At 54.6% G+C, this 23366-nt stretch overlaps 1 protein-coding gene across 2 annotated transcripts; it reads left to right on the top strand.

Moving 5' to 3' along the window:
- Positions 1–1406: 1406 nt before the first annotated feature.
- On the top strand, positions 1407–23263 carry ZNF746 (zinc finger protein 746). 2 transcript variants are annotated; one of them, XM_080818462.1, is made up of 7 exons: positions 1407–1529; positions 4469–4768; positions 4901–4982; positions 6012–6125; positions 17777–17968; positions 18470–18595; positions 19927–23263. In XM_080818462.1, the coding sequence occupies exons 1-7, from the start codon at positions 1506–1508 to the stop codon at positions 20988–20990; spliced, it is 1902 nt and encodes a 633-aa protein (XP_080674588.1). In that variant the 5' UTR covers positions 1407–1505; the 3' UTR covers positions 20991–23263. The 2 variants fall into 2 exon arrangements, with proteins under 2 accessions (XP_080674588.1, XP_080674587.1); XM_080818461.1 differs by having other exon boundaries at positions 4856–4982.
- Positions 23264–23366: the final 103 nt, after the last annotated feature.

The raw sequence follows: 23366 nt of genomic DNA, 5'->3' as shown, positions 1-23366 counted from the left end.
GGGAGTTGAAAAAAAAAATGTTAGAAGACGTATAAAGAACGGCCCGTGGTCTCACTGCGCAAGAAAAAGGAAGCTAACTTGTGTTGCTCTGTAGGCTTCCCGACTCGCGCTGGTGTTTTTTCTTTTACACAAAACTGAGATCATTCTGGACAGACTTCTCCTCTTAAAATACCACGAACGCCTTCCCACAGCAAGTTCTTCACCAAAACAATTATAAATATGGTATTGTGTTCATTCCACTTAGAAATATTTGTTATAAATAATAAACACATTACGGAAAGTTCGAAGTGGCAGTCCACCGGGATTTACCGAACTACTTTCCTGTCGTTGGCAGAATTTATTCTCTTTCAACCCAAGACAGACGTGAGTTACAGCTGTCCAAATAAACAAATAAATACATAAAAAGCCCAAATTGCCTGGCAAAGACCTAAAGCCTGGGAGGCGACGTGGCGGATGCCCTGTGGGGGAAGGCACGGGTCTTCTGGGACTGTCGCCGCGGTCACCCGGCCCGGCTGGTCCCTGGAGCCGGGAGATTCCTTTTAGTAAGCGAGTCCCTCGGGGTGCGTAGGGTCCGGAGCGGGAGACGGGCAGTCGGAGCGGGAGTCGGCTTGGGGTCCAGGCGGTACATCCGCCTACGCCCAGCCAGAGGCCGGTGGGTCGGGGCGGAGGGGGGGTGGTCTGTAGGCGCGTGGGTCGGGGGGGACAGGGGCCAGTGGGTGGGGCAGCGTTGCGGGGGGGGCAGTGGGTCCGGGGGTCAAGAAACAGCATGGGCCGAACAGCATAGGTGGTGGTTCAGGGGGTCGGGAGGCTGGTGGGCGGCTGGCCTGTGGGTCGGTGGACCTGTGGATCCAAGTGGGTCGGCGGGTAGGGAGGCCGGTGGACCTGTGGGTCAGTGAGTCAGGGTGTCGGAGGGGTCGGCGGGCTCGTGGACTGGTGGATCGAGAGGTCAGGGAGTCGGGGGGTGGAGGGGTCAGAGGTCGGGAGGTCGGCGGTCGGGGGTCGGGAGGCCGGTGGGTCGGGAGGTCGGGGGGTGGTCTGTGGGTCCGGGGTCGGGCGGTCGCGGATTCGGGAGGCCGGTGGGTGGCGGGGCCGGGAGATCCGGGGATCCGCGGGCCGGTGGACCGGCGGGTGGGTGGGTCCGCTGGCCGCGGGGCGGGGCGGGGCGGGGCGGGCGCCGCGCCTGCCGTTCGCCTCTCCCGGCTGCAGGTGGGGCTGTGCGGCCGCGCTGCCTCCAGGAAGCCTCACGGGCCTGCGCCGGCTCCCAGGATGCAGTGTGGACCGGCCGGGCGCTGACGGCGGCGGCGCGTCTGCGGGCGGAGCGGCGCGGGCCGGCCAGCGAGGAGCGCGGCGACGCGGGCGGGGAAGGCAGGGCCGGGCGGGCGCCGCCTGCGGAGAGGCCGGGGGTCGGCCTGCGTGGAGCCGCGCGGCGGCGGCGGCGGCGGCGGCGGCGGCGGCGGCGGCGGCGGCGGCGACTTCCTCCGGGCCGGGCCGGACAGCGCACGGCCATGGCCGAGGCGGCCGCGGCTCCGGTAAGGGCGGCCGGCGCGCACGGACGCGCGGACTCGGGGCCCGGGCCCGGCACTCGGCGCCGCAGGCCCTGGGGAGGGGCTCCGTGGGCCGGGCCGGGCCGCCGGGCCTGGGCTCCGGCGGGCGGAGCGCGGGGTCCGCCGGGGCCTACGGCGCCCGCCGGCCGGGCCCCCCATTCGCGGCCGAGCCCGAGCAGGGCGGACCCGGCCGGCCCCGCAGCGGAGGCCGCCCCACGCCGAGTTCCTGCAGCCCTCCGCGGCTTCCTGCCCCCGCCCCATCCGCTGGCCCCTTCCTCTCCGCGCCCCCCACCCCGCGTCTCCTTTCTCTGCCCACCGCTCTGCCTCAGCGTTCCCTACCCCCCAGCTCCCCCCAGCGGCCTGGTGGCACCTGGGAGGTGTCCGAAGCCGCTTCGATTCCGTACACGCCGAGTGCCCAGCCTGATCGAGGTCGGGGCGGAAGACAGCTGCTCCTTCTCGTAGAAGCGGGCAGGCACCAACCCTGTTAGGCATTATTTTGTCCTCACAACAAACCTGTGGGGTAGGTGCTCGTTCCGTCATACAAAGGAAAAACCCGAGGCCTGGTGAAGTTAACTTGCCTAGGATCGTCCAGCTAGAAAGTGTGTGAAAAGACACAGCTGGTCTGTATTCAGGGACACATTGTGTGCTGGGGGAAGCAGACAGGTACACTGGTGAGAATGGTGCAAACAGTGAGTGAGTGGTTCTGGCATTGAGGCAGAAAGGTGCTGCGGGAGGGCAGGGGAAGGAGAGGGAGGCGCTGGCACCCCTTCACGGCCTGTGCTGCTGTGATTTGAGCTGGGCTTTTAAGGAAGGCTAGGATTTCATCAGGCTGAGTGGACCGGTGCAGCTTTCCAGGTAGGGAGGACAGCTTGCGCTCGGAGAGAAGGCGGTGCCCAGCGGGTTCAAGGACCAGCATCCAGTCCCTGCTCCATGCAAGATGGTTTTGGTGAGGAGGCAGTGGGAGAGAAGGCTGCAGGGAGAGTTGGAAGGGCTTTTAATGCCTGGACTTCATCCTATGGGGGGGCGGGGGCGGTTCCTGGATGGATTTGGAGTTCTCCTACCATGGGCTCCTCGAAAGCATAGGGTTTCTGCTTCCCTGGTTGGAAGTCCGAGGGCAGCCCCATATTACCCACCCACCGTTTAGTATGGAGCTGGGCCTGCGCAGAAACAGTCACCACCTCCCACTAAATAGTGCAGAGGCCCTAGGGCTCCCTGCGCCCGTTGAAATGGTAAGCACACTGCGTGCCTGACCTTTTATAAAGGGGTTTACGGAGGTGTCCTTTTCCTGCAACGCAAAGGTTGCTGTCCTGTGGCAGTCAAGGGCACTCAGAGGCTGAAAAGGATCTCAGTCGCTGGGGAGCTGGGTGACTTCTAGAGCAGGCTCTTGGAGGCTGGAGTCAGGTGGCAGGGACTGATCGGAAAGGACAAGTGGGCAAGGGAAGGGGTAGCGGCTGCTGTGAGGGTGGCCCAGGGAGCCAGTCCAGCGCAGTCCCTGCAGCCTCGGGGCAAAAGCACCTGCTTCCTGAGAGCAAGAGTCCCACCCACCCCAGCCCTCTGCCCACCAGCTCCTCCCCAGCGAAACCCCTTCCTTCCTCAGGTCAGAGGTCACCTCGCGCGGTCTCCTTCCAAACAACCACGGAAGCTCTGATGGGGCTCGACAGTGTTTTTGGCCTCTGCTCACACTCTCCTCTCACTCTTTTCCACCCATGTTGTAGTTCTCAGTGCCTTTCTCCAAATGAGCCCACACTGCTCCCTACTAGTCACTTCTTCGTTTTGCTATTGTTTGGGAATAGTTTCCAGAATGTTCTAAGGAGACATGGGTCCTCAGGCACAGCCAGAAGAAAGTGCAGATACCTGGACCTCCTCTCTGACCCAGAGGGCCCACCTTTACATGCGGGTGGGTCGGCCAGTTTGGCCCCTCCTCAAGGCAAAATGTGCCCTTTCCTCGTGGTCTCCCAACTGCCACCTCTCAGGTCACTCGGGCTACGTGTGACGTTTCCAGCAACAAGGAAGTCGTACGCATTAAAGTCTAACTTTATGGCATATGTTTTACCTTCCTCACCAGTCTGTAAGGTGTGTCCCTGCTCCCCGAGGAGCTACAGATGTCAGACTAGTTTTCCCCTTGGGAGCGGTGAGGACAGCGAGAGAAACAGAGTCTCAGAGGGCCCAGCGGACCCGTGTTGATTTTGTCCCCTTGACTCATGCCTGCCACGTGGGTCAAAAAGTCACTCTCGGCTGGCGGAGATCTGCAGTAATGGTGATTGTTAGTTTGAGGAAGAGTAACAGCAGAGGACAAAGTCAGACAGCACTGGGGGGAGAGGGATTAGCTGTTTGATTTTTACGTTTATTAAAAAAAAAGGCACGAGATGCTTCAAAACAAAACAAAAACAGTTGAGCAATGCTCATGTTTGTGCCGGTTCAGTGAACCAGCTGTTTTGTTTTGTCTTTTGTTTTTTGCTAGGTCATCATCCATAGACAGTCCTGCGTGATTATGATGGGAGGTGCTGGCTGGGCGCTGGTGAATCTGCGGTTTACTATTTATCCGCTGAAACGCCCCAGCAGCGCGAAGGCACTGTTTATTTAGCAGAAGTGCACTGAGCACCTTCCACGGGCCACGCACTCTGCTGCAAAAGCCGGGTTCAGGGATTCAGCTCGGGGAGATGCGGGAGGTCCCCAGCCTGGGCGAGCTGAGCCCTCCCCCGGCAGGAAGGCACCTGCCCAGACGGTGGCCGAGTCTGAGTTACCCAGAGAAGCCCATCCTAGGCTGAGATCGGGCTTGTGGCCCTGGGCATTCCTGCTTTTAATCCGAGCTCTGCGCTCCACGCCCCCCCCCCCCGCCCCGCTCCCCAGCACCCAGGGGAGAGGGGCTGAAGGAAGGCGGTGGATGGAATGAATGAGGGTGCACTTCTCTTTGATTCTGAAAGATTTCTCCATGGACGATGGCGGCCACAATTCAGGCCATGGAGAGGAAGATCGAATCACAGGCTGCCCGCTTGCTTTCGCTAGAAGGTCGGACGGGGATGGCCGAGAAGAAGCTGGCGGACTGCGAGAAGACGGCCGTGGAGTTCGGGAACCAGCTGGAGGGCAAGTGGGCCGTGCTGGGGACCCTGCTGCAGGAGTACGGGCTGCTGCAGAGGCGGCTGGAGAACATGGAGAACCTGCTGAGGAACCGAAATTTCTGGATCCTGCGCCTGCCTCCGGGCAGCAAAGGGGAGGCCCCCAAGGTAACCCTCGGGCCCCTGGGGTGGGACAGCCCGAGGGACTGTGCCTGTAAGTGTGTGGGTGAGCATGCGTGACCCTTGTGGTTCCAGGTGCCCGTGACCTTTGATGACGTGGCCGTGTATTTCTCTGAGCAGGAGTGGGGCAAGCTGGACGAGTGGCAGAAGGAGCTCTACAAGCACGTGATGCGGGGCAACTACGAGACGCTGGTGTCCCTGGGTAAGGCATGACACTCATTCTCCTGTTATGTGTGACTTTGGGAGTCCCCAGACCTACCTCTCCATGCTGGTGGTTTTCGTCGCAACAATGTGTAAATCACTAGAAAACTCTGACCACGCAAGGAGTTTTCTTCTTCTCCTACTAAAGATGAGCACCAGGTGACCGAGTCGAAAACTCCCTCTACCTGGTGACATTCATGGGTGGCCGCACAGAGAGGGGTGGTGGCGTTTCTCTAACCAGGCATGGAGCATGGACGTCTCCGTCCTGCCGAGACAGAGTCTAAAGCCTCGGACTGCTCTCGGGTCCAGGACGGGGCTGCTGTCGTCATCAGTGGGCCTGCTGTAAAGCCTAGGGCTGCTCTCAGGCCCACATTCCTTTAGCTTTCTCTTACAGGGGTATGTGGCCTTTCTGGTGAGTTAGTGGTTAGTGGAGAATATGGGCAGACCATGCTTCTCGTGCCAGCGCTGTCTTCACGTCTCAAGCTTCTGCTCCCTCAGACCCTTAGGGCCACTGTCATTGTCCGCGTGCAGTGGCCCCAGGAGGCTGTTCCTCCCTGAGCTGCTTTCCTCTTGGGATGGTTTCTGTGTGACCCCAGATCTGGAGGCAGTTAAGGTCTGCTCAGTGATGGTGGGAACAGGGGCAGGCGTGATGGTATATTTCAGTTTACAGAAACACACCGCTTCTTAACGGGGAGACCCTACCAGAGTGTCTTCACCTGGGCACGGACTTTGGGGCCAGATGATTGGTTGTCGTGGGGCTATTCTGTGCCGTGTGGGATGTTCCACAACATCCTGGCCTTGACCCACCAATGCCAGGAGCACCTCACCCCCAACCCCCAGTCATGACCATCAAAAATGTCTCCAGACTGCGAGATGTCCCCCAGGAGACAGAATTGCCCACGGTTGAGAACCAGTGCTCTGTACTAATCTAGAAGTTTCGATTCTGGGCCATTCATGGTTTCCCAGGCTGCCTGTCACCAGCTCTGAATGGAACCACATGGCGAAAGCTAACCTTTATGTCCTTCCTCAGACTACGCCATCTCCAAGCCTGAGGTCCTCTCCCAGACCGAACCGGGGAAGGAGCCGTGCAGCTGGCGTCGCCCTGGCCCCAAGGTTCCAGATGTTCCTGTGGACCCAAGTCCAGGTGAGTGGCTGAGAGAAGGCCAGGGACACCAGGCAGGCATGTGGAAACAGGAAAGTAGGGGGTCAGGGAGGGCGTGACTTTCCCAGGAAGAGCGGAAGAGAAACCTCAGACTTGAAAGTTTTAAATCTAGGTTTTTTAATAGCTGAGTTATGACCTGTAGCCTGTGCCCCTAGCACTCTAGGAATACTTCCCAGCGTGGAAGCAGGCGACAAACCTAGTCTTTTAGAAGAGAGACAGAGCCAGTACACACAATCAGGGAAGGAGGGGGCAGGACACGTACAGGGAAGGTAGGAGTGGGTTGGAGACAAAATGTAATTCCTCCCAGTTCTATGAAGAGCCAGCCTCGCCCCCCGCCAGGAGCCAGTCCCATTGGCTGGCCACATGTTTCAACACGATTAGGGCGACAGACTCATTTAAGGTGAATCTGGATACCTGGTATCACTGTTTCGGATTTTTCTGGAGCCAGCCAGCACCTCTGAAAGCTAAGGGAGGGATAGACGGAGAGAAGCCGGGAGGAGACCCCACCCCACGCCCACCCCTGCAAGCCCGAGCCTGCTTTCCGCACAGAACCGCCGTGTCTGTCCCACCTGCCTTGGGTTCCCCTGGCGTCCGGACACCTGTGTTGCTAAAGAGTCTCGCTGTGTTTCATTTGTGATTAATGACACGCGTCTCCCGGGTTCGCAGCTGGACCGCAAGTGGCGGGGGGGGGGGGGGGGGGTCCTGCTGCCGAGCAGCGCATGCGCAGAGCCGGCCACGTGGTCAGCGCTCCAGAGCGCGCTCACCAGGGGCGCTCACCTCCACCGACGTCCTTTGAGACTTTGCTAGGTGCCAGGGACAGAGCTGGAAGTGGAGGACGGAAGGATGACTCAGCAGAGCGCTGCAGAGTCTGAATGGAGAAGAGGGCGCCTCCGGGCCTGGGAGGGGGGTCCACGGTGGGCTTGGTTCAGTTGACCCACACCGTCTCCGGGGAGGCCTCTCCGGTTCGCACGCTGTCATCGGAGAGGGGTCCAGAAATGCAGTGGCTGCTGGCGAGACCCCCACACACCCTCCCGTCCGACACAGATTCCACTCTCTGCCTCAGGCCCCACAGCAAGAGCCCCGTTGCCCCCGCCCTAACCTCTTCGGGAGAAGCCAGACCCCAGCTCACTCCTCAACTCTCCTGGGCTCGTGCATCCCCCGGCAGACCTCCTCTCCACTTCTTTTCGGTTCCTAAATTCTCCCTCCGTGCTTTGGGGAGCTCAGTCCCCAGCAAGAGCTCAGATCTGCAGACTCTTCCCGGAGCATCCCCACCCATTCTTGTCCACATGAGTTCTGGTTCTTTGCAGGGCTTGGCACCGGCTGCAGGGCAACCCTTTCCCACATCCCTCCCAGCCCCGGCCTGGAAACCAGCAGTGTCCCTGCTCCTCCATATGGCTTCGTGCTAGTGTCCCCTTCTCCCTGGAAACCCCCACCTCTCATTCAGATGCTTCCTGTCTTCCTGCCGCCTCCTGCAGACCTCATCTCTGCTCTTACCACTGTAGCTGGCAAGGGCAGCTTGGACAGAAGGTGCTCTGTGCACTGGGAACACCCCAGCCTCCACTCCCGCTCCACCACCCACCCCGAGGTCATTCCCCCCTTGCTGACAGTGATGCACCCCTCGCCTCCTCTCACTTTGAGCTCAGCCCCCCAGTGCCCCGACCCCAGCATCCAGCAGAAACATAATGCTGGTGAAATCCATCTCCCTGTCCTGCACCTGCTCCCATGCAGCTGCACATGGCTGGGGAGACCTCCCCACAGCTCTCTTTTTCTTACCTGCAGTCTCAGGGGTGTCTCCTTGGTCCAATCAGCTGTGCAGAGGTTGGCAAACTGTGGCCCATGAGCTTACAATGGTTTTCATGTTGAACAAATACTTTTTAATTGGAAAAAAAAAAAAAAAGAAAGAAAGAAACAATACTCACAGCCCCCCGCCCCCGCCAACCGGCCTGTCTGTTGCACCTGGGCACTGTTCTCCATGTTTGCCACCATGGTCAGACACCCCCACCCCACCCCACCCCCCCGCCAAAGGTGCGCTCCACGGGCACTAGATCCAGTCCAGGCCACCTTAGCAAGGACTCACGCCCCCCATCCTTCCCACCATCATCTGCCCCTGCCATCTCTTGCTCGATTTGAACACCGACCCCTTGTGACCGCACACCCCTGTCGCAGCTGCCCCTTTTCTGCCCTCCTTGTGTCCTGCTCCCCAGGAGTGCCCTCCTTCGGTGCCTGCTTTCTCCCATTCCTCTTCCACTCCAGAGGTCCTTCCATCAGCACCCCTGTCAGGGCCACAGGGGCCCCCATAGCGTTAAAGGTCTGGTCTTAACCATTGGCGACATTTGCCACTGTTGATCACTCTCTTCCCAGATTTGCCGCTTTGACAGGATGCCTCCCCCTCCTGGTGTCCTCCTGGCTTACTTAACACCTTCCCTTTGCTATTTCCCAATGCTCTTTCTGGCCTCTAAGCGTCGGGGTGCCCTCCATCCTCTCTGTGTGGTGGTCTCCGCATGCCAACCGCTTCCGCAGTGTGTCCCCTGCCGGGCTCCTCCCTGAAATCACACCTGGCTGCCTGGTCTGTCCCCATCCAGGTGGGATAGACATCTTATGCCAAGCACGCGCCCAGCGGAGCTCCTCCTCCCCTCGTCCCCCACCCCCAGGTCTCCCCTGCTGCAGTAGACCACTGCCCACCCTCCAGCTGCAGGCAAGACCCGGGGGTCAGCCCCGACCCTTTCTCACACATACCGCCACCGGAGATCCTAGTAGCAAGCACTCCCTTCATACTCGTCCAGAATGCTGTCACACCCTGTCTCCTCTACCCTGCCACCCAAGCCCATCGTTTCCTGTGGTCACCTCCCGACCACCCTCCCCTCTCCTGCTCTAATCCCTCAGAGAAAGCCCTACGCCCTTTCCTTCAAAACCCCTTACCAGCTTCCCACTGACTCATGCTTCTGTTTGTGTCTCGCTCCCCCTGTCCCTGCCATACCGTCCTCCCTGCTGCTCCCCTCAATGCCCCGGGCTGCTCTAGTCCCCGAGCCTTTGCAATTGCAGTGCCCTCCGCCAGACACCCTTCAGGTCCCCCCGCCCCCCGGGGCTCCATCCATTACCTCCTTCAGAGCTATGCTTATTTAACATTTAAATCATCACCTTATTTAAAATTGTGTCCCCTGTTCCCACCCAGAATTTCCAGTCTCCTTTCCCTGCTTTGGTTGGTTCCACAGCAGAGAGCATCATCTATTATGTGTATTTCTAGATTGTGACATATATTTCACATTTACAGAATCAATAGGGATACAGACAGTATGTATATTTCAGAGAGAAGAGATGATAGATTTCGCATTTGTAGATTACTGTATGGCCAGCGGGGCTCTCTCCAGGAGGGTGTAAATTTCAAGAGGACAAACACTTTTATTTCTTTTGTTCATGTGATCATTCCAGGCACCTCGAACTGCCTAGCGCTGAGTAGAAATTCAACAAATATTTGTCAAATGTATGTAGTTACGTAATTTAAAATATTTTTGTGTAAAAATATGTGTGGTAAATTCCTTGTTAGATTTCCTCGTCTCGCTCCTCCGCAGGGTAACCCGTAGTCCTGAAGTGGATGTTTACCCTCTCCATCCGCGTTTTAAAACTTTCGTTTAAAACTGTTATGTCCACATGTAGCCATAAGCAATATATAATATGGTTTTGTGTGTTTTGAAAAATGGTATCCATGTCAGTATATTGACCACTCGGTACCGTGTATTTCAGATCTGTCTCTGTTGATGCAGATAGATCAAGTTCATTCATTTTAGCAGATGCTTAGTGTCCCCAAAGCAACTACATTCCAGCTTGTTCTCCACTGGTCTGTTGATACGCACTTCAGCTGTTTCTGGTTTTTCACTCTCACGAGTGGTGCCGCAGTGGGCAGTCACCCCTGTCTGTGTCCGTGTGCTGCGGCCTCTCCAGGGAACAGGCCGGGGGACCCCCTGCACCGCCAGGCATGCTTGTCTGCACCTCCGCCATTGCCATGGTTACGCAGCTGGTCCTGCTACTGTCAGCAGCCGGGAGTGCCCGTTGTCTCACATCCTTGCCCTCCTTCAGCAGTAGCTCCTTGCCGATCTGATGGAGGTTGAAATGGCATCATGTTTTAATTTGCCTTTCCCTGACTCTCAGTGAAGCGAAGCACCCTTTTCACGTGTATCTGGTTTCTTCAATGAATTGTCTTTTTCTGTTTTTCTGCCGTTGCTTTTCACTCTCTTACTGATTCAGACTTCCGTCTGTAGGTTCTGGATCCAAACACTTTGTCTGTTATTTGCATCACAAATATCTTCTCCCAGCCCGTGGCAGGTCTCTTAACTTTGTCGTGCTTGTCCAGAAGTTGTAATTTTGGGTACAATCAAACTTACCAGTGTTTTCCTTTATGATCTGCTTTTTCTATCTTAGGACAGCCTTCCCTACCGCCCTGCAGGTCAGAAGGACATTCTTCTCCATCTTCTTACGAAACTTTTAAAGTTTTGCTTTGCACATTGAAGTCTTTAATCTATCAAGAATTAATATTTGTGGGGTTCCTGTGTGGCTCAGGTCATGATCTCAGGGTCCTGGGATCGAGCCCCGAATTGGGCTCCCTGCTCAGCGGGAAGCCTGCTTCTCCCTCTCCCACGCCCTCTGCTTGTGTTCCCTCTCGTGCTGTGTCTCTCTCTGTCAAATAAATAAATAAATAATTTTTTAAAAAAGAGTTAATACTTGTGTAGGTTATAAGGGAGAATTTAAATTTTTTTCCCCACAAAGACATCTGATTTCCCAACAAAATCTGCTGAATAGGCTCTTTTCTCAGTGATTTATAATAACACCAGTTTGGTCATGAACCAGGTTCCCGTGCACGCACTTGGTTTCTGGGCTCTTTATTTGGTTTTTTTGGTCTTTGTCTCTGTGCCAACACTCCCTGTTTTAGCTTCATAAGAAGCTTTCATATCTAGAAGACTAAGCCTTCCCTACTTGCCCTTCGAAACGTTCCTTGACTATTCTTGGACCTCTGTTCTCGATGAGTGTCAGAATCTTGATGTCAAGTTCTCAGAAAATCCTGCTGGAATTTTGATGGGAACTGCATTGACTTTGTCATTTCATTTCTGGAAAATTATGAGCATATGAGCCTGTCTCCCCATGGGCAGACTCACTGAGTGAAGGCTGAGTGGCCTGAACGGCTTCACGGTTTTCTCCGATCGTGGTTTCTATTGTGGATGGCATTTTCGCATTCACTGTATCTTAAGTAGTTATTACAAGTCTATGGCTCTGCTCTTAACTTCCTTTAGTAAAAGACTCCTTTTGCCAACCTCATTATTTCTAGTAATGGACCTGTCACTTGAGATTCTCATGGATTTTGTTCTGTAGACAGTTGTACCTTCCTCAGATAACACCAAAGTTATCTCTTCTTTTAAAATTGTTATAACTTTATCCTTCTTGTTTGGCAATTTGTCCAGGATATTGTTGTGTGGTCCCGGCGTCCTTCTCTGTGAGGTGCTTCAAAGGTCTGGGCGGTAAGGATGGTTTTTGCCATAGACTTTTTTAGATTTTATTTATTTATTTGACAGAGAGATCGAGATCACAAGTGGGGGGGGGGCGGAGCAGGCTCCCCGCCCCCCGAGCAGAGAGCCCGATGTAGGGCTCGATCCCAGGACACTGGGATCATCACCCGAGCCGAAGACACAGGCTTAAACCACTGAACCACCCAGGCGCCCCTGCCATAGACTTTTGATGATACTCTTTTTATAATTTTTTTAATTTTTTATTAGTATATAATGTATTATTAGCCCCAGGGGTATAGGTCTTTGAATCGGCAAGTTTACACACTTCACAGCACTCACCATAGCACACACCCTCCCCAATGTTCATAACCCCACCACCCTCTCCCGACCCTCCTCCCCCTGGCCACCCTCAGTTTGTTTTGTGAGATTAAGAGTCTCTTATGGTTTGTCTCCCTCCCGAACCCATCTTGTTTCATTTATTCTTTTCCTGCCCCCCAAACCCCTACGTTGCATCTCCACTGCCTCATAGCAGGGAGATTGATGATACTCTTATTAAAAGTTTATAGACATGGGACACCTGGGTGGCTCAGTCAGTGAAGTGTCTGCCATCGGCTCAGGTCGTGATCCCAAGGTCCTGGGCTCGAGGTCCGCAGCAGTGCTGAGCCTGCTTTTCCCTCTGCCTGCTGCTCCCCCCTACTTACACTCTCTTTCTCTGACAAATAAACAAAAATCTTTAAAAAAAAAAAAAAAACTACATACAGAACAAAATCCATGTAACCCTTAAAGAATAAGGGTCAACACCCACATTCTCAAAACCCCAGCATCAGAAATAGATCACAGCCAGAACCTTCCATGGCCCCGAGGTCCCTCTCTGATCCCATTCCCCTCCCTCCCTTTTACAGGTAACCAGAAAATTCAGAAGGAGGTGTGATCAGTCCCTTGCTTTTCTTTACATTTTTATTCCTTACGTATGTATGTAGATATTCCTAAATAACACTGCTTCTCTCACGGGCCCTTGTTTCTGAGAGTCGCTCTGTGTTGACACAGTACAGCTGCCCTCATTCCTTGTCACCACTCTGGTTTTCTGCTTTACGAGGGCGACACAGGGCATGCATCCTTCTGTTGGTGGGCGTTTGTGCTGTTTCTAACATGTTTCCTTTTAGGAACGATGCTGTTGTGAAAATTGTGAAGCATGTGTAGAAGTTTCTCTAGGTATAGACTTGGGAGTGGAACTACCGGCTCGTAGGAAAGATGCGTGTTCAACTTCTCCAGGTCACGTCTGAGCGCTCTGTAAGCCAGCCTGCGGCCGACACCTGCCCACGGCGCCCGGCCGCCCACTGCCCCTCGTCCTCGCCAGCCCTGGAAACGCCTCCCATCCTCATTTCTGCCCATCTGGCGGGAGCACACCAGTTTAAAATTCCCATTTTAAAATGTGCATTTTCCCAATTAATGAGATTGAACGATATATCCTCTGTGTATAGGCCACTTGTCTCTCTTCTCTGGAATAACCTGTGTGTCCCTTTTGTCTGTTTTTCTTTTGTTTTCCCCTTACTTATTGACTAGTTGGAGCTCCTTTCTTGTTCTGAATATTAATCTTTTTCTCGGGCGTGTGTATTGCCGGTATCTTCCCCCTTTATGGTACATTTTAAAAAACAGAGGCTTTTGATTTTAATATACTTGAATTTTACCTTTATGGTTTGTCATTTTCATGTCGTATACAATTAAGAAATTTCCCCTAGGGGCGCCTGAGTGGCTCAGTGGGTTAAAGCCTCTGCCTTCGGCTCAGGTCATGATCCCAGGGTCCTAGGATCGAGCCCCACATCGGGCTCTCTGCTCAGCGGGGAACCCCCCCCGCCCCCGCCTACTTGTGATCTCTGTCTGTCAAATAAATAAAATCTTAAAAAAAAAAACAACAACAACAAAAAAAGAAACTTCCCTTACCTCAAGGCAGTAATCCACCATCTCACGGTTCAGCTCTGAAAGGTCTGCCTTTCACATTCAAGTTCTTAGTGGCAGTGGGAGGGCGGGACCCTGGTTCTTTCTCACTAGCACTTTGGGTCTTTTCCCTTGCTCTTCGGGGGTCACCTCCCTAGTGACCCTGTAACGAGTTCTGTGAGACATCCAGATGGCATGGTGCTTGGGCTTGCATTCACTCTACTAATCACATTGGAGAGAAAGGGCCCCTTTGCTGTATTGAAGCACGTTTTGGGGGGAATGTCCTAAGCCCCCTTCATTTAGCTCATCTGTCTCATGTGCCTCCGTGAAGTTGTAGAACTTTCTCCGAAGAAGATCTTGTATGGCTTTTTGTTGTTAGATATATTCCTAGGTTCCTTGTATCATTTTTTGTTTTTATTTTTTTAGATTTTTTTTTTTTTTTTGTAAATTGCTGTTGTCAGTGGTGTTGTTTCTTTGGTTTTGTTTTTGGTTTGTTTTGTTTTGTTTTCAGAGAGAGTTTGAGAGCTGGGAGGGAAGGAGCAAAGGGAGAGAGAGAATCTTAAGCAGGCGCCGTGCCCAACACGGAGCCTGACACAGGATTCCATCTCACAACCCTGAGATCAAGACCTCAGCCTGTCAAGAATTGGAAGCTTAACTGACTGAGGCACCCGGGCACCCCAGTGGTGCCTTTTTTTTAACATGGTTTTTCTGTTTGTTGCTGATGTCTGCAGGGAGCTGGGAGACAGAGAATTCTTTTTCCCAGCCCCTGTTCTCATCCAGGACGGGCTCAGTTCTGTGACCTCTCTCTCTCTCTCTCTCTCTCTCTCTGCCCTCGGGCATCTGTCCAGAAGGCCCACCAGGAACATACCTCATCATCAGAGGATGCGGGAGCAGAGGTGGACAAGCACAGTCCTCGCCCATCCATCATCTTCCCGTTGGGCAATTGGCCACCCCCAGGGGCCAGGCCCTCTCTGTTGTTTTGCTGAGGATAAGTTCCTTCACTGTGGCCCAGTGGGGGGACTTCTTATCCTAAAGTCAGTAGAGTTGCATTGATTACTTGACCCTTAGTTTTCTACCTGTCTTCTCTTTCTTAATATAAACATACAAAGTCATAAAATACCCTCTAAGTACCATTGTAGATGCAGCCCACACCTTTTGATAAATATTATCTCAGGGGCGCCTGGGTGGCTCAGTGGGTTAAAGCCGCTGCCTTTGGCTCAGGTCATGATCCCAGGGTCCTGGGATCGAGCCCCGCATCGGGCTCTCTGCTCAGCAACAAGCCTGCTTCCTCCCTTCTCTCTCTGCCTGCCTTTCTGCCTACTTGTGATGTGTCTGTCAAATAAATAAATAAAATCTTAAAAAAATATATTATCTCTATTAGAATTAGGTTCCACATATCTTCTCATTTTTCATTATCATTTGTCCTTAGAGCCTTGGATTGTTTAGAAAACATACATATTTTTAAATTTTAGTACCAAGGAGGAGTTTGGGATATTTGTTCTTGATTTCTGACTTAATATTATAGTTAGAAAGTAAGTGCATAAAGTATAAATCTTTTAAAATTTACCGAAGTTCATTTTATGCTCTCGAAAGTTCATTTTTCCTGACTTCTGTGTGGCTTGAAAAACGTGTGTGTTCCTTGTCTTTAGATTCTGCTACGTCCGTGTGACCAGGTTCTCTAATAGTGTCACTCGAATTTCCTATAACCCAGAGTCAGGTAATTTATCAGTTACAGAAACAGGTGTGTGGAAACCCGCCACTGAGAAGTTGGAAGCTGTTTATTTCTCCTGGGGTTTTGCTTTATTATTTTCTTTCTGGTCAGTGTAACATTGCACAGTGACCCTTTTTGTATTTTTGTGAATACTTCTCTTTTCAAAATGAATTTCCTCTACTACGGTTTAACTACATCTTTTTTATTTTTATTTATTTTTTAAGATTTTATTTATTTATTAGACAGAGATCACAAGTAGGCAGAGAGGCAGGCAGAGAGAGAGGGGGAAGCAGGCTCCCCGCTGAGCAGAGAGCCCGATGCGGGGCTCGATCCCAGGACCCTGAGATCTGAGCTGAAGGCAGAGGCTTAACCCACTGAGCCACCCAGGCGCCCCTGATGACATCTTTTCTAAAGAGGTCTTTATTCTGGCTTTTATTCTTTTACTCTGCTCTCGCATCCTTCTGTTTTAGGTGCGTCTTTTGCAAACAGCATACGGCTAATTTTCTTGTCGGTTTTTAGTGTGGTCATCTTTACCTTTTAAATGTCCAGAACGGTGGCCACTAGCCACATGTGGCTGTTGGTCACTTAAAAAGTGCTGCAAAGGGGTGCCTGGGTGGCTCAGTGGGGGAAGCGTCCGCTCAGCGGGGACTCTGCTTCTCCCTGCCCCCCATTTCTTGTTCTCTCTCTCTCTCCCAAATAAATAGATAAAACCTTTTTTTTTTCAAGTGCTGTAAAGAGGAAATATACCAACGTTGAACATTTTGGATATATCGGGTTAAGTAAAATATATTATTAACATTAATTTCACCTGTTTTTATTTATTTATTTTTAACATAACTACTAGAAAACCTAGAATGAGCTGTGTGGCCTGCATGGTTTCTCCAATGGACAGTGCCGGTCCAACCTGCTTACACCGATTGGGAAATTTTGCAGTATTCTCTCTCTGAATATCCTTGCCCGCCTTCTCCCTACTTGTTTATTTGGAATGTCTTCATACTATCCTTCGTAACAGCGCACGTTTCTTCGTATATTCAGCTCTGCCCATCATTTCTTATGTGTCTTCTAATTAGCTCACCGTTCTTGGCTTGGTTTGCGTTCTCTTGTTTCCCCTATAGATTGGATTTTTAAATTCCAGTGATTTTATTTTACAATTCCAAAGTTAGAGTTTTTCTTTTTTCAAACTCTGATTGGTCGGTTTGGGGAGTCTCTTATCTGTCAGAGTCTCCCCTTTTTATTTTTCCAAATATATTAAACTTTGTAGTCTGTGTGTGATCATTCCAGTAGCCCACATCTCTGTGGGCAGGTCCTGCGGCATAGGACCTCTCCGACCCCCCGAGGTGGCCGCTTTTCCTGTTGAGCTGGTGATCTGTAGTTGTGAGCCCCCCAATGCCTGCAAGCGGTGGAAAATGCTTTCCTCCTGAGACTCTCTGTCTGCCTCTGCTGGTCCTCGGGGCCACCACGGCCACGGCCTGGAGGCTTTCAGGCCACTCTGTGGTGTGACCCCGCATGGACAGCCTTGGGCACAGGCTTCGGTGCATCAGCTCCCAGGCTGAGACTTCGGTCTCTGTGCCCTTCCGCGTGTCCTTTTTTCTGTAGTTCTTGGGAGTCAGTTCGGCCATGACTCTCATGTCGTTTGGCCCCTCTTCTGGTTGTAAATTTAGTTTAGTTTTTTTTTTTTTCATGGGGACCTGAGTTGGGGGGGTGTCCCTGGAGGGCAGGTTTGCATTTGCCTGCGCTGGGGGGTGGCCTCCCGGATTGCTGGGGCGGTCAGCCAGTGTTTCCGTGCATTTCCCGGCGTCGGTTCTCTGCACCATGTCGGGGGTATGGATTCAGTGTGGACGTGGGGAAGTTCGCTTTCTCAGGGCCCACCCATGGCGCTAGACAGGCGGCAGCTTCCTGGTAGCGCCCTCGCCCTCAGCTGGCTGGAGTTTTTCTAGTCCCTGGCTCACTAGGACCAAGGCTCCTGGGCTCGGGCAGGCAGCTCAGCGGGGCTCCAAGCCTCGCTTGGGCATCAGAGCTCAGCCCCTAAGGCCCGTGTCCTGTTTCAGCAACTCGCTGGGTCGCTTCGCTTCTGTTTGAACTTTGGATTGACTTTGCATTTGCTCTTTGATTCTTATATCCGGGATCTTTCTTTTCTGCTCACTTATATACAGGTGGAGGGAGGTGAAGGGGGTATATTTGGGGTGACTATGTAGCATTTCTGTGTTAAAAGTGAGGGCAGGAGTTGCCAAGAGCAGCCCAGTCTTGTGCATGGATGGACCAGAGCCAGCCCTGAGAATGCTTTCCCTCCCTACCCTGTGCTCAATACCACATGACCTCAAGCTTTGCCCAGAAGGCCCTCGGTCCCTGCTGCTCCGGTCTTCCATTCCCACTGGGTTCTCTTGCTGCTTGACCCCTGCAAGGCCCTGTGTCCACGTCTGTGGCTGGATGTGCGTCCACCCCATGCCCGAGGGGGCCTGATGCTGTATGTTCACACCCTTTCCCTTTTTTAGGCTCGGGCCCCCCAGTTCCTGCCCCTGACCTCTTAATGCAGATCAAGCAGGAGGGCGAGCTCCAGCTCCAGGAGCAGCAGGCGCTGGGGGTAGAGGCGTGGGCAGCCGGACAGCCAGATATCGGGGAGGAGCCGTGGGGCCTCAGCCAGCTGGACTCGGGAGCAGGAGACGTCTCGACGGATGCTGCCTCTGGTGAGTGGCCGCACCCAGAGCAGACACCAGGAACGAGATGCCACAACAAAGGGCAGGGTGTGGGGAAGGAGCTTCTGGAAGCACTGCGGGCTCTCGCACATCTGGCCTGACTCACGGCAAAGTTTTCCCACCTGGAGGCAGAGGGCTGTACCAGATGATACTCTGCGGGCCCCACCGTGGGTGGCTTTGATGATGCCCCTAATCTTGGTATCCCTCGGCCTGACCTTCGCCAGCCGCACTCCTGCTCTTGCCCCCACCCGTGGGCTTTCAGATTGCCAGATGCCTCACATTCGAGAGGCGTGTATGAAATAAATACCATCTGAGCTTCCTGGGGCCTCAGAGAAGGGGCAAAAGAGAACTGGGTGCGGGAGAGGACGGGGCCGTTAGGCTCCCGCAGAAAAGGCCCCGCTGGGATCGTAGGGTCCAGCCTGCCCTTCCTTTCACAGGGGGGTCCCCCCTTCCTTCCCCTAACCCACAGGCTCTGATCTCTCTTCATTGCAGGCGTCCACTCCAACTTTTCAACCACTATCCCACCCACTTCCTGGCAGGCGGACCTCCCTCCCCACCATCCCTCTTCGGCGTGCTCAGACGGGACACTGAAGCTCAACACAGCAGCCTCCACAGAAGGTACGGGGCAGAGAGGACAGGAAAGGGTCACATCTTCCTGGGAGGTTGCCTGGGGGCCCTCACTGTTACCCGTGGACTGCCCTGACCTTTCGGCCAACAGGCTGTTAGGTGTCTGTGATGTTGGGACTCTGTCAGTCTGTCCTTTATCACCTTCCAAATTCTTTTTTTTTTTTTTTTAAGATTTTATTTATTTATTTGACAGACAGAGATCACAAGTAGGCAGAGAGGCAGGCAGAGAGAGAGGAGAAAGCAGGCTCTCCACAGAGCGGAGAGCCCGACGTGGGGCTCGATCCCAGGACCCTGGGATCATGACCTGAGCCGAAGGCAGAGGCCTTAACCCACTGAGCCGCCCAGGCGCCCCTCACCTTCCAAATTCTTAAGCTTGGACAGCCTTTCTCGACAATGTTTCCGGCTGTCCCTTTTTCATGTGGTCTTAACCAGTCAGCCCTGGGAAGCTGATCCCTTGAGAGGACGTACCTTCTGCCCAGGCTCAGCAATCCTGGCTCCTCGCCGGCATCGCAAAACCAAAAGCAAACCAGAACCGCTTCTTAGGTACCAGCAAAACAAAAGACAGGTGTCTGATGGCCAGAATCGGGAGGAACAACAGCCAAATTTATGTATTGGCTTTCCGTTTACTTCTGTTTTGAAGGCCGGTTGTCTGTTACTTAAACATTTCCATCATATTTTAGCCCCACCCCCAGAATGTGCTAGAAGCCTAGGTCCATGATCTAAAACTTCAGGATGTGAGATTCAAGTACATTTATATAAAATCAAACACATCGGTACTATTTCACTGAGACTTTTTCCATGAGCAAGCTGGCCACATTCACTGAATGCTTGCTGCCTTCCAAAGATCGTGCTGAGTGCTTTCAGACGTGTCGTCGGGTTTAATCCTCAGACAACCCTGTGAAACGGGGTCTTCACAGGGCGGAGAGCTGCCTGAAGCCCACAGCTGGGGGAAAGGGGGGTGTACAGTACAATCGCACATCCCCCTGAGCCCACCACGGGGCTTCTGCATCTTGGTTACTTGGCCACCTGTGCTCAGCCTCAGGAGAAAAGCATGATGAGCCTTAATAGCCAAAGTGAACCTGGGGCGTGGTGAGCTGCTGTGCTGGTGGCTTTGCCTGTGCGGGTCCTTCCCCGCCGACTGGGGCAGCCCCAGGCCCACCGCGAGGGGCTCTGCTGAGCCCCATCCTGAGGCTGGGAGGGTAGGGCTCAGAGGTGATGGGGCTTGAGTAGCTGCGGACTGACCCCGTGACAGTGCCCGGGCTTCCTTCTCTAAGCAGGTGTGGGGACAGAACGAGACGGCGTCTCTCTCTCTTTCTCAGCAGATGTAAAAATTGTGATCAAGACAGAAGTCCAGGAAGAGGAGGTGGTGGCCACACCCGTGCACCCCACTGACCTAGAGGCTCACGGGACCCTGTTCGGACCAGGCCAAGCCACGAGGTTTTTCCCTAGCCCCGTCCAGGAAGGAGCCTGGGAAAGCCAGGGCAGCTCCTTCCCCAGCCAGGACCCCGGGCTGGGCCTGAGAGAGCCCGCCCGGCCCGAGCGGGACATGGGCGAGCTCAGCCCCGCGGTGGCCCAGGAGGAGGCGCCCCCCGGGGACTGGCTCTTTGGGGGGGTCCGGTGGGGCTGGAATTTCCGGTGCAAACCGCCCGTGGGCCTGAACCCGAGGACTGGGCCCGAGGGGGTGTCCTACAGCTCCCCTGACAACGCAGAGGCCGTGCTGGACCCCAGCCAGGCCCCGAGGCCCTTCGGAGAGCCGTGTAAATACCCCGGCCGGACCAAAGGCTTCGGCCACAAGCCGGGCCTGAAGAAGCACCCGGCGGCGCCCCCTGGCGGGCGGCCCTTCACGTGCGCCACGTGCGGGAAGAGCTTCCAGCTGCAGGTCAGCCTGAGCGCGCACCAGCGGGGCTGCGGGCTGCCCGAGGGGGCGCCGGGGGCGGCGGCGGCGGCGGGCGGCGGGGCGCGGGACGGCAGCGCGCTGCGGTGCGGGGAGTGCGGCCGCTGCTTCACGCGGCCCGCGCACCTCATCCGCCACCGCATGCTGCACACGGGCGAGCGGCCCTTCCCCTGCACCGAGTGCGAGAAGCGCTTCACCGAGCGCTCCAAGCTCATCGACCACTACCGGACGCACACGGGCGTGCGGCCCTTCACCTGCACCGTCTGCGGCAAGAGCTTCATCCGCAAGGACCACCTGCGCAAGCACCAGCGCAACCACGCGGCGGGGGCCAAGGGCCCCGCGCGCGGCCCGCCCCTCCCGCCGCTCCCGGCCGGGCCCCCGGACCCCTTCAAGAGCCCGGCCTCTAAAGGACCCTTGGCCTCCACAGACCTTGTGACCGACTGGACTTGTGGCCTGAGCGTCCTGGGACCCAGCGACGGCGCCGACCTGTGAGGCACACACACACACACACCCCCAGGCCGGCGGGGGCGCCCCGCCCCCCCTCGCCCCCCCACAGGCTGCACGTGTCTCGGACCCCCCAGTCGCAGACTGCGGGGTGGTGGGGAAGGCTGAGGCAGGAACGGAGTCTGGGGGGAAGCAGATTTCCACGTTGCTGAACTGATCACTGGAGAAAGAAAACAATCCGGCTTCCACCTCTAAACAAAGTAGAATTCTCTGATTGTGAAACTGAGCAGCATAGAGTTTTAAGTAATTTAATTATGAAAACTTTTTTTTTTTTAAATTCTTGATGAAAAAAGCTGGAAAATAGTCGTAGCACCAGTTTAAACTTTAGAGTGTACTTTTGGTTTCTGGAGCGCGTGTTTGTGTGGCCTGTGTCCTTACCAAGTCTGACAGTGAGTGTGCCCGGAGTTGGCCGGCTGGGGACACGGGTGAGGAGGGTCCTTCCCTCGCACCACTGACTCCTAGGGATGGGCTCATGGTTGCACAGATCTTGGTGGAGGTGAGACACCTCTGGGCCCCCCAGGCTGTACTCCCGGCCCCCCCCCCCCCGGGGCTGTAAGCTCCTCCCATCACCACCTGCGCTGCAGTGTGGAGACCTGCCCCCCCCCCCACCTGGTGTCAGCTGGGAGAAAGACTTGCCCACCAGCAGCCAGTCCTATTTCCCAGCTCTCCTCAATCTGAAAAGGCCCCCCAAAGTGCTGGCGTATTACAGGCCACCTGCCACCCGTATGGAAAGGGATCTGGGTGGTGTCACCCTGTTAGGTGACTCAGAGCCATCTAACGGAGAGTCCTCTGAAAAACCAGTGTTAGGGCTGCAGAGGCGAGGCAGCTGAGGCCGGCAAGTGGGAGCCTTGGCCGTCACCTACCAGCAGAGCCAGGAGCAAAGCTGGCCTGCCCGCCCCTGAGCGGGGCCGCTTTCCACTCCAGCGAAATGCTTCTCTTTCCTTTTCTCTCTGTGTAGTGTTTCTTCATTGTCAAAATGCTTTCACTTCGCATCTCATTTGATGACTGTGACCTTGTGAAGCACGCAGGACAAGTGTTCTTTCTTGTTAGAGACGAGGAAGTAAATTCCTCAAGGGGGACACACCCCAGCCCGTCTCAGTCGAGTGCGCGGTGCCGCGCCCACGGGTGAGGAGGACTACGGACTGGACGCGGCTCATTTTCCCCGGAGCATCAGTCCGGGGGAGGGAAGGTTTTCGTCTTTGCCCTCTTAAGATTTGTGCCACATCTGCCAGAGCAGAGTCGGCGGGCGTCAAGACGTTACCTGAGCACCGGCCTCTTTGGTGAGTGTGCTCGGTGGCAGCTCCGAGAGGCTGGCCAACGGCCAAGTGCTTGCTCACTCCCCATCTGACACCTTCGAGGTCGAACTAGAAACGGCCCAGGTTTCTTGATTCTACCACAGTGCCGTCCCCGCCACACAAGTATCCATTCCCGTTTTGTTGGAGCAGCCGCCGGTCCCCTCGCCCCAAATGGGTGACTCGTCTCCCCCGAGGAGCGAGAGACCATGGCTTCCGTTCCGTCAGCTCCCTCGTGCGTACTTTTATTAGGCAATAGACTAGTTAAGAAAATTGTTTCTATGTACTGTATATTTTGTACCTGTTTACACTTCTAATATTGATATAACTGATATTTTGAAAAACAAATGAAGAGGAAACATCCTGTTAAAATAAAACCTAACCAGCACCAAGGCGCTTTGGTTGGTTCCGTTCTTAGACCCGTGTCTTCAGCCCTGATGCCTCCAGACCCTTCTCGCCGGCGAGCTGGGTGGCCAGCTTCCTCACGCCCTCCCCCTGCGCGTGGTCACCTCAGGTCCGGGAGGCCACCATCCCCGAGAGCCAGGAGTGGAAGAATCTGGAGAAGTTTGACTCTGTGGAGGGGAAAACTGTAGCCCGGCCCGTCACTATGCTTCAGAATATAATCATGGTCGGTGTAATTTGGCTTTATGTAATTTGGTACGATGTACATGAGGAAAATAGGTCTGGGAGCGAAAGGCAGAACATCAGAGAACACCGGATGCTGGATGTTCTCTCCTCGAGTCTTGTCTTGGCTGGCCAGGAGCGAAGAAAGGACCAGCGATGCCTGGGGTCGTTGCATTCCTGGTCCGGGACTGAAGTCGGCCCTCGGTGTCTGAGCCGGGCTCACACCCACGTCTCCATCAACCAGAGTTAACGATTGTTCATGTTTTCTCTTGTGCAGTCGGTCGTTGTCACATTTTGATCTTTGTCTTTTTAAGAAAATGAAAATGTGAAATAAAATCTGCGTAAAATTGCCCCAAGGGCATGGGAGTGGGACATGGAGAGAGAGTGGAAGTGGGTCTCACCCGCCCATTGTGGTGATGGCGTCCCTCCTGGGACCCGCGAGACATGT

The sequence above is a fragment of the Martes martes genome (assembly GCF_963455335.1).
Source record: "Martes martes genome assembly, chromosome: 11".
Classification (NCBI taxonomy): domain Eukaryota; kingdom Metazoa; phylum Chordata; class Mammalia; order Carnivora; family Mustelidae; genus Martes; species Martes martes.
This window is presented reverse-complemented; position numbering and strand designations above follow the sequence as displayed.

What these genes read in the sequence shown, in the direction of transcription:
- ZNF746 (XM_080818461.1), top strand. Translation starts at nt 1,506, where the DNA reads ATGGCCGAGGCGGCCGCGGCTCCG. An exon ending in CGAGACGCTGGTGTCCCTGG is followed by an intron (nt 4,983 to 6,011) that starts GTAAGGCATGAC and finishes GTCCTTCCTCAG; the next exon opens with ACTACGCCATCTCCAAGCCT. An exon ending in CTCGACGGATGCTGCCTCTG is followed by an intron (nt 17,969 to 18,469) that starts GTGAGTGGCCGC and finishes TCTTCATTGCAG; the next exon opens with GCGTCCACTCCAACTTTTCA.